This window comes from Gadus chalcogrammus, chromosome 2, assembly GCF_026213295.1.
Source record: "Gadus chalcogrammus isolate NIFS_2021 chromosome 2, NIFS_Gcha_1.0, whole genome shotgun sequence".
NCBI classification, from domain to species: Eukaryota; Metazoa; Chordata; class Actinopteri; order Gadiformes; family Gadidae; genus Gadus; species Gadus chalcogrammus.
In genome coordinates, this window is record NC_079413.1 from 8983216 (window position 1) to 8993263 (window position 10048).

Below are 10048 nucleotides of genomic sequence, written 5' to 3' on the forward strand. Positions count from 1 at the left end.
ACACACACACACACACACACACACACACACACAGTTGTCTTGTGCTGAGTCATCATGGTTCACTATGCTTGTGTCTTCTCCTCAGTTTTCTCCAAACTATCAATGCCATTACTCCTGTTATAGACACGGAGACAAAGGATTTATGGTATATCCTACTCCTTGTTTATATAAAGTACTTGACTGGGATTGCCAATGGTTTGGCAGCGAATATAAAAAACTATAGGCCAAACAATAACATTAATGCATTATATTAGAAGTGAATAATTGGTACACAAATCCAATACACCTTTGCTGCCAAACTTCTCTAACATAAAAAGGTCAGTGAAGTTAAATAAAATGAATCATTACTTTACAAATACACCTACTATTTGTGGGTGAATATTATCATAAGGCCAAACCACGTGTTTAGACCCTACCTTGCCAAGACTAGTTGTGCGTATGCTACTGACAAATTGCATTTGTGTGAAAACAGGTTAACACATTCAAAGAGAAGACAAACCGCCCTCTAGTGATGATCTTGCAAACACAAAAAGATATCTGGGACCTTTTAAAGAAACTAACAGCTAACATTAAGTAGCATTAATTATATGATTCATGTATTTTTTTATTCTCCTTATTTTGCCTTATTCGTACCCCCTATATATATCAACTCTGTATTATTGATGCATCTACTTGCTTTAATTTTGTTGATTTGGCCTTTCTGGTCTCAACATATTCAATCAGAATTATGAAAGCAATCTGAAACTGCCATGATAATAAATACAGCCAAAGCACCACAAAATAGACAACAATATATCTATATATTTATTGTAGCTGTCCAAGGATCCAACAATTGTATAAGCAATTATGAAATCACATTTTTTAAGGACAACACACACACACCCACACAGTAAGTTAACTCAACCTTAGCTACAATCAATAGTGTAACACAGTGCAAAATGTTGTTCTTTTCATAATTATATCTCTCTATATATGCATACACATACATATACACACATATATATATATATATATATATATATATATATATATATATATATTTATTTACCACGTTACATCTTCTACAATGTAAATATACACAGCTTCTAGAATGTATTCACAGGTGGAGCGGAACATTATTAAGGTAGTGGACTCAAGACCCCAAAAGTAACATTTAGGAACCGTTCCACGTGGAAATTCATGCTGTTTTTTTACACTAAGTGCTGCGTCAGCCTACCATGATGAGATGGGGCACAGAGTTAAATAGCATTTGGAACGAAAGCTAGCTCAGGGATTTTTTCCCTTTGAGCTGTACGGTTCCTGAATGAGAATTGTTGGCTTTGCTCTTCTTATTAAATGCATGGCAGTGCTATCGGTCACACTTTATTATTTAGGTCATTTTTTTTGTTTGTTATTCATACCATTGATCTCAACAGTACTGGGCTCAAGTGTTTGAGTTTTTTTCTCCTTGTTATTCTGCTTCCTCTTCTTCTTTTTCTTCTCCCGTAGCAATAGAGTTATAAAAGGTGAGGAAAATGGCGTCACTGTAAAAAAAGTTGACGTGGCTTGCAGCTGCAAGATTCACCCCGTGAGCTGGCCAACAACTGCGTAGGCACTGTGTCGTGTATCTTGGATTGCATGCGTATCATCTCAGCATGCTTCAGGGAAATTATTTTTGTCGTACATATACATACATACATATATACATATATATATATATATATATATATATATATATATATATATATGTTTGTATGTATGTTTATTTCTTTATTCAAAGAAAACCACTCTTGTGGGTCAGAAGCGGGCATGGCGTTGTAGGGTGAGGCTGTGTTCGCCTGCTGAGACTGAATGAGGTTATCTCTAGAGGGTCACACGGCATGAGACAGCGCCGTAAACAGGATGTGTCTTTAATTCGTGGGGGAGGATGGCGGATTGGCAGGTGATAGCAGTGTAGTGTTGCTATAGACTAATGAGACGTGGAGGTGGGGAGTTTGGCTCAGAATGTGCAAACGCTGCATCTATCCTGCGGATCATGCTAACTTAAGCAAAGTCTCAAAGCAACTGTCATTTTGGTTAACTTCTGGCTCACACCTGCAGTTTGTGCTAATCAGCGATTTTGTAGGTGTCAGAAATATTTTCCCCAAAAGGCAAACTGTTAATTATCTCTACTGTAACATAAAAATATAATTTTTGCTTCATGGTTATGCTTAGCTAGTTAAATATTTCTGAGTTAATATACAGTCACTCTCCCTCCTTGCCTACAATTGAAAACCCCCAAAACTAAAAGAACAGGAAACAGCATTAAATAGCTACATTATTTAAATATGACGCAGTGACCCCAACTCCACAGGATCTTCTCTGGGTACCAGCAATACTTCAAACTTTTACTTTCTTTCAGCATGATTACTTTCCTTCACGTCTTCTACTTAAAGCAAAAGCGAAAGTGAAACGAAAGTGAAAGCGAAAGTGAAAGCGAAAGTGAAAGAGAACGCTCAGAAGCCTTTTCTGCATGTCAACTGTACACCCTGGGTGTACAGATGTTTTCACTCTGCTGCACTCCTCTAGCTCAGAGTTGATATGGGGCAGGGCACCCCATTCCACCTGTATCTTCGCCATCGTGCTCCGGCACCTCGTACCACAACCCCCTTAGACCTTGTTATTTATGAAAGTTTGCACGGCTTGTTAGTAAACATTTTTCAGTCTCGGATGAGGTTTCTCATCACAGTGACGCGCTACAGAGGATGAGACCAAGCCAGGGTGTAGGTCATCTGCGATTGCTTCGTCTCCTGTCAAACGGCCCTTTGAGTTGTGTTTGAGTCCGCTTCTTGATTGAAGCCTTTGGGCATGGAAAAAGAGGCGTGGTCAACTGGATGAGGTTATTTTCTTGTCTACTTACGTATAAATGAGGTTATGTTTAGGCCTGGTAGAAGGCTAAGAGCTGGGTTTGAAAAAGCAGGAGTCCACTCTTGCTACGAAGGACGCCGTCACTGAAGCTGACACCCTCGACAGTCATCTTCGGGCTCTGTGTTGTCTGACGATTGTGAACTGTCCTCGCTCACTGAAAAATAACACAAAATGTCAGAGTTGTGTGTACATGTGTGTTTGTGGTGGATAATATCCGAAAAATACAACAGAATCGAGATATTTTACTTAACTAAATGTTTTACTTTTACCTTTCCTTAGGAGTGTGTATTTGTAGAGCTGGGGGGGGGGTATATTTGAATGTTTGTATCACGGAAAAATCAATAGTTTATAAAACGGACAAATCTATGAATGACATAAAAGGGTTAGACAGATAAAAAAGACTAGACTAGACTAGAACAGATACAAAAAAAAAGACTCTAAGGACTTACGCCACTCGCTTTGCACAGGGAGGAAGGCCTCATCGCCGTTCTCCCGCACCATCTCCTCGATCTTGTCCAGCAGGTCCGACACGCTGCGGCTGTCCTTGCCGGGGGTCTTGCTGTCCAGCACGTGGTAGTAGTTGCCGCAGTACTCCAGCAGGCGGTGCAGCTCCCGCCCGCCCCGCTGGATGTGGTCCTCGATGGGCGTGCGTCCCAGCCAGTCCCCGCAGCTAAACAGCACCATGGTGTGCAGGGACGCCCGCTCGCCGAACAGCGCCTCGATGTGCGCCAGCAACGTGCGGCGCTTGCGGGTGGTGAGGGACGAGACGACGGGCAGCACCAGCAGCAGGGTGTGGGGACCCGGGCGCAGCAGGGCCGCGCCCCGCTGGGACTCCTGGCGGATGCGCTTGGGCGTGCGCCGGACGGAAAACCAGTCCCAGCCGGGGGTGTCCACCACGGTGACCCGGCGGCCCGAGACCAGTGCTTGCCTACGCAGGCACATCTCCGTCTCCTGACCCACCTCGAAGTCCCGGCGGCCTAGGATGGTGTTCCCCACCGAGCTCTTGCCCACGCCCTTCCACCCTAGCAGCAGAAGTCGCAGCTCTGGGGTGGGGGGGGGGGGGGGGATTACACAGCGCCGTGCAAGATGGAAGAAAAGATGTACAAATTCGGTTCAGAATGAAATGTAACCGACTAACCGCACACTTTTGATGAGTTAAATGTGGTAGTGCTGGCTCATGCTAAGGAGATCAGATAGAACTGCATTGATCCCAGCTTGGTAATTTGGGCCAATTGAGCCTTTTTACATACGTTAGTTACACATTTCATCCAAGTGTTTAAATACCCATGTAGTGTTCCATTAGTCCTAATTAGTCCCATTAGTAAGGTAATGTAACGACATCTTTCCATAATCACATGCTCATAATTAATTTGGTCTAACAAGAGTTAGACTCACTGTTTAGCTTATACAATGTATGCAGTCAGCATATCCCCCAGCCCCAGTGTGTTTCCCTACCTCGGGGCGGTCCCCCTATCATCTGGTCTCTCTGTCTGGCGTGTTCTTCCATCCTCATCCTCTCCTCCTCCAGGGCTCTCCTGGCCTGCTCCTCCTCTAGCAGAATCAGCTCGTTCACCTCAAAGTACCAGCCTGCAAAACCCGGTTGCATAGGCTTCATTACTGCTGAAGCAAGCTGCAATAGTTCCAGAGCCGGGGGGGGATATGAATGTGATGTCCGTGACTAAATATGGGGTGAGATGCTGTGGACAAGCACCATCATGTATAATGGATCCAACTAAAATGTCATAATGCTGTTGGTAATGTTTGTCAAATTTACAAAAAAAGGTTAATCAAACGTACAATTATTTGGATCCTGCAGGCATGTCCTGTCCTGTAATCCTTTCCTTTACGTCTACTGCTATGTAACTTTGTAGTAAACACTATATTATCATAACTAGAAAGAAAAAAACAAAACTTAAACAAAAATAGGAATGGACAAAAAAAACGATTGGATTTGAATAAAATGTGAATGACAAAACAACAAACAAACAGTGACTCGCGGTCTGACCTTGATTGTCAGTGATCATCTCCTCCACCTTCTCCATCAGCTCAGGCACCTGCGTGTTCTCGTCTCCGTCCTTCTTGCTGTTGTCAAAGGCATGGTACCTGGAGAGCAGACCGGTGGAACAACGGTAATCACCTATCACTCAAGCTCAAAAGGTGGGATCGGTAAGGGCACCAAGCCAGCAGGCTGTTGTACTATTTACTATTCTATTTATTTATTCAGCGGACGTTTCATCCAAAGCAACTTACAATGCATTTTATTAAGGATGCATGTCATAAGGGAGCAGGTAGGGGTGATGCATCGATCTCTCTCAAGGGCACCAACAAAATGACTGCGGACAACGGGGTTGAAATTCACTATGATCACACTATCCGGCCCTTGTGTCGATAAAGGTCATACAATGACCTTTATCGACTTTTAGGTTAAAATAAAGAAGGTCTGAGTGCAGGTTATTAATTCTAAAAGGCAGGCATTTCTCTTACTCTCCGTGAAATAAATTGCAGCCTCAGGATATATTTGTACAGGCTGTGTGTGTTTTTAGGGGATAGGAGTATTAATATGTGGGGTTATTTAAATGTTTGACATTCCTCCAAAACACAAAAATCTCGGCAACAGCTCCATCTTGAGTTAACCACTTGTTACTGCATTGGCTGTGTCTGATTTGCTCCAGTTGTTGCCAGGAGACAAGTAAATAGAACCAATCAGAAATCAGAATCAGCTTCATTGGCTGACACAGGCAAAGAATTTGACTACCGTTTTCAGACCCTCCTTCAAGCACTATCCAAATAAATTGAGCTTTTCATAAGTCTATTTGTATAGCACTTAATCACAGTTGCAGTCTCAAGGGGCCATCAAAGGCTACTATTATGCTATTGATTAATTGATCAACATGTCTTTGGCTGTGTCCCTCTGGTTGCATATCCATGTTTGATGGTTTAACTGATTGATTTAGTTTCCAGAAGAAGCATTTGTGTCGGGTTGTGCTTCACAACCTACGAAGAACATCCTCCTAGTGTACATTAGGACTAAACACGGATGATGAGAAGCAGGCGATACCATCCACGCTGAATTAAACATGTGCGTGATGGAAAGAGAGCGCCTGATATAGTTATAGAGAGAGACCGATTTAGAGATTATAGAGACCAAGGAGATAGAAGAAGCAATGTAGAGAAGGAGCCACAGTTGGGCAGCACTTTGACCTATTTTGTAGCCCCTACAATTGTGATTGCATGCACTGTTTTTAAGGCCCAATCCAATTTCTTCTTTCTTTCTTCAAAACAAGGAGGAGGGGTAAGGGGAAGGGGTAAGGGGTAGAAATGGGATTGGGCCTAAAAGTCTCATATCCCATGTCACTTTGGATAAACGCCAAATAACCCAACGGAAATGCAATGTAAAAGACATCAGGGCGAGCTCCTACCTGCTCCCGCACCTCTCCACCAGCCACTGCAAAGCCTCCCCCGTGTTGGCGATGTGCTCCTCCACGAAGGTCCCCTTGGGCAGCTTATCCACCCCAGTGAACAGCACCATGGAATACCTCCAGGTCCCTCCGCCCAGGGCCCCGAGCTGGTCCTCGGCGGCCCTTCGCTGGGTCTCCTTGAAGGGCTGCGAGACCGACACCACCAGCAGGATCACGTGGGGTCCAGGGGGGCACAGAACGGCCCCCATGCACGGGTCCTCGCTGTCCAGGCTGGCGGGCGCCGTCCTCGGATGGCGCCCGCCCCCCGAGTCGCCATCGGTGGCGCTCTCGCTGTCGTCGTCGTCGTCGTCGTCGTCACCGCCGCCGCCGGCGTCCGCCACGTGGCCCGGGACCCCCCAGGGAGGAGTGTCCACCACCGTGACGCGGCGGCCATAGATCTCCGTCTGGCCAACGTTGCTGTGGGTGGTCTCGGTGCCGGCCTGGAACACCTGATCCCCCAGGACGCTGTTGGCGCAGGAGGTCTTTCCGGCGCGCCGGCCCCCCAGCAGCAGCAGCCGTCGTTCGGGGGGGTGGCGGCCTCCGGTGTCCCCTACCGCCACGGAACACAAAGAGAGGGGCAGACAGTGAAACACACAGGGGAGCATGTATTCGTGTCGTCTTTGGATTGTGTAAGGACGTTGACGGAGAATAGGCCGCCTCGAACGTGATCCCCTTCACTGTGATTCCTCTCAATCGGTGACCTTGTTCACTGCATAGTTTGTCGTCGCACATCGTCAAGTGCAGACTAGAAGAAGCTTTTGAAAACCGCTCTCCGTTTATTCATTAGAGATCGCTGATGTCACTGCTGGCTTTATTAGTTTGTTGATGCTCGGTTGTCAGTGATTTTGCGCTATTTTACGGATGGGTCCTCTCGCTGTCCCAAAGGAACACCCACATTGATTAAAATGAGCTAGCAAAAAAAAAAAACTGCAGTCAGCAGCACTGTTGTTATTAGTAACCAATCCATGTAACACTCTCCATGAGGAACCCGGCAGAGAGAATATAGTCTTGTGCTCAGTAAACACCGGGGTTTCAACACATCTGAGGTGTGAGGAAACACAAAAGCTTAACCCCAAAGGCCAGGATTGGTACCCTTGTCATGTCTATATGAGTATGTTTAAGTCAAAATACTCCAGTTTCAGGTACGCTGAAGCGGACACCCAACATCGGTGTGTGTGTGTGTGTGTGTGTGTGTGTGTGTGTGTGTGTGTGTGTGTGTGTGTGTGTGTGTGTGTGTGTGTGTGTGTGTGTGTGTCTGTGTGTGTGTGTGTGTGTGTGTGTGTGTGTGTGTGTGCGTGCGTGTGCGTGTGTCCGTTCAGCATGAATAGCAGGTGAGCAACTCCATCCCAGCATTGACTGGCATACCGTTTAGCATCGTTCCACTGCATTAAGTCCAAAGTCAGCTGGGATACAGGATCTAAACCACTGACCGCAGAAAGATGGATGGCTGGATATGGATGGACGGCTGCATGGAGGAATGGATGTGGGAGAAGGCAGGGTAGTGTAGTGGCTTAGCTGCTCCACTGCCAACCGAAGAGGTTCTGCGTTCGATCCAACGATATCCGCAGCTTTAACCTCCCAGAAGCAGGTCGCCCTACCTGCTCTGTATTTCCTTTCACGCGTTTTAGATTAAAGTGTCCGCTATATGACTAAGTTGTTAATGGATGGATAGGTGGATGGAATCACGTTTGCGTTCAGGTTGACTGTCCGGGCGCATCATGAAACATAAAATCGCTTCCTTCACCTCCTGCTCCCTCGGCGGTCCTTCAACACCGTCACTGTTTCTACCACCCCTGGCTCCCCTTACTGTCCTCCAGCCTTTCTTCTGTTGCCTTTGTTCCGGCTCTCCCTTTTGTCCACAGAGGTGATGTCACAGGGAGTGAGGGCTCATAATGTGGTGATGATGAGTGACACAATGCTGCAACCTGAGATTGAGACAAGGTCTACAAGTAGCCTGCGTTTAGAATGAGCCGCAGGAGAGAACAAGAGAGGAGGGAGAGCGAGAGAGGGGGGGGAGAAGCTGCCAAAATATTCATTGATTCATCACTCTCAATGACTCATTAGCGTTCTGGCTGTCCATGTGAGCAGCGGGACACAGGAAGTGGACGCCGTGTCGGCTTCCTGTCTCCAAGGAGAGATGCCACGGCATTCTCTGCAGCTGACATGATGATGGGACGAGTGTATGGGGATGATGAGAAGATCGCCAGGGCAACGGATGAGGAGGTGAGACAGAGAGAGAGAGAGAGAGAGAGAGAGAGAGAGAGAGAGAGAGAGAGAGAGAGAGAGAGAGAGCGAAAGACAGAAAGAGGGGGAGAAGGGGTGAGGGCTGACAGGCGAGGATGATGTTGATGTTCAGAAGGAGGGTGAGAGGGTGAAGAAAAATGCTGGAAGTGTTGAACTCACCGGACTCGGACGGCACAGCAGCCATCTTGTGCGAAGAACCCCTGGCGTCTTCCTCGACCGCCGCCCCCCCCCTCCGCCTTCTCCTTCTGGGCTCCACTTTGCCGTCTCTCCTCGTCTCCCCTCTCCCCGGCCGATCAGCGACGGAGGAGGAGGCGGCACGGAGCCGTGGTGCGTCGGCAGGGTTCTGCAGAGTGGCGGTGGTGCTGGCGGTCCAAGTGTTTCCTCTTGCCTCGCTCGCGGACTCTCATTCTACTGCAGCACATAACACACACACACACACACACTCTCCAGGTCTCTATCCATGCTCTCACTCCCTCTCCTGCTCTCTCTCTCTCTCTCTCTCTACTTTGTATCCAGCTCTCTCTCTCTCTCTCTCTCTCTCTCTCTCCCTCTCTTTCTCTCTCTCTGTACCACCTCTGTGCCACTCACCCCCTCCCTTCCTTCGGTTCTCCCCTCCCTCTCCTCCTTATAGCCCATCTAAAGGACCCCCCCCCACACACACACACACACACACACACACACACACACACACACACACACACACACACACACACACACACACACACACACACACACACACACACACACACACACACACACACACACACACACCACACTGCTCTTACCCGCTGTTTATCTAATTTGTCGTTTAGTTTTGGTATTTCACCCGACCCACCCACTTCCGTGTAATTACCTCTTGTCGTCACTCGGAGGTCCAAGCAGCGGTGAGGTTGTGCAACACGGGAGACGGGAAGGAGTAGACTTCTCGTCTTGCTCATGAGAAACGCTGGGAGGTAGCCGACCCTCCCACACGTACACATCACCCACAACTGTAGCGTGAAGGCTGCGGTAAAGGGACAGATAGACAGATCCACGGCAACAGAGATAGAGAGAGCACGAGAGAGAGCAAGAGAGACAGAGAGAGACGTGTTTACAGCTGGAAACATTCCCCAGCTGATGCACACCCACACCAAAACACATTACTATTTTTATAATGCCCCGTGGACATGGAAATATGAATATGAAGAAGGAGCGAATAAAGCCCCCCGCTCTCTAACAGGCATAACAAGCATCATTTGCAATTAACAAATGCTGTCATTAGCATGAGAAATTGATCTAAGGCGCCATAATGAAAACATAATTCCCTATGTTCAAACCCACGCGAAGTGCCAACATCATTGAATTAAATGATCCATCCAACGACTGTTCAACGAAGATGATGTGGATTAAAAACCGTGCGCTGTAATTTAAAATGCGTTGACGTGATAAGTCAAGCAAAAGCATTTAGCAATACCTAAATA

General features: G+C 46.9%; 1 protein-coding gene across 1 annotated transcript; it reads right to left on the bottom strand.

Moving 5' to 3' along the window:
- Positions 1–646: 646 nt before the first annotated feature.
- si:dkey-110g7.8 (GTPase IMAP family member 8) lies at positions 647–9959 on the bottom strand. Its single transcript, XM_056579408.1, has 8 exons — positions 9909–9959; positions 9442–9591; positions 8748–8999; positions 6306–6894; positions 4892–4989; positions 4342–4473; positions 3336–3929; positions 647–3040 (listed from the first exon to the last, which is right to left on the bottom strand). The coding sequence occupies exons 3-8, from the start codon at positions 8770–8772 to the stop codon at positions 2967–2969; spliced, it is 1512 nt and encodes a 503-aa protein (XP_056435383.1). The 5' UTR covers positions 8773–8999; positions 9442–9591; positions 9909–9959; the 3' UTR covers positions 647–2966.
- Positions 9960–10048: the final 89 nt, after the last annotated feature.

Bases quoted from the DNA above. Each gene is read 5' to 3' on its own strand.
- si:dkey-110g7.8 (XM_056579408.1), bottom strand. From the start codon at position 8,772: ATGGCTGCTGTGCCGTCCGAGTCCG. The intron at 6,895-8,747 runs GTGAGTTCAACA...CCGTGGCGGTAG, and splicing joins TGCTGTGCCGTCCGAGTCCG to GGGACACCGGAGGCCGCCAC. The intron at 4,990-6,305 runs GTAGGAGCTCGC...TCTGCTCTCCAG, and splicing joins GTGGAGAGGTGCGGGAGCAG to GTACCATGCCTTTGACAACA.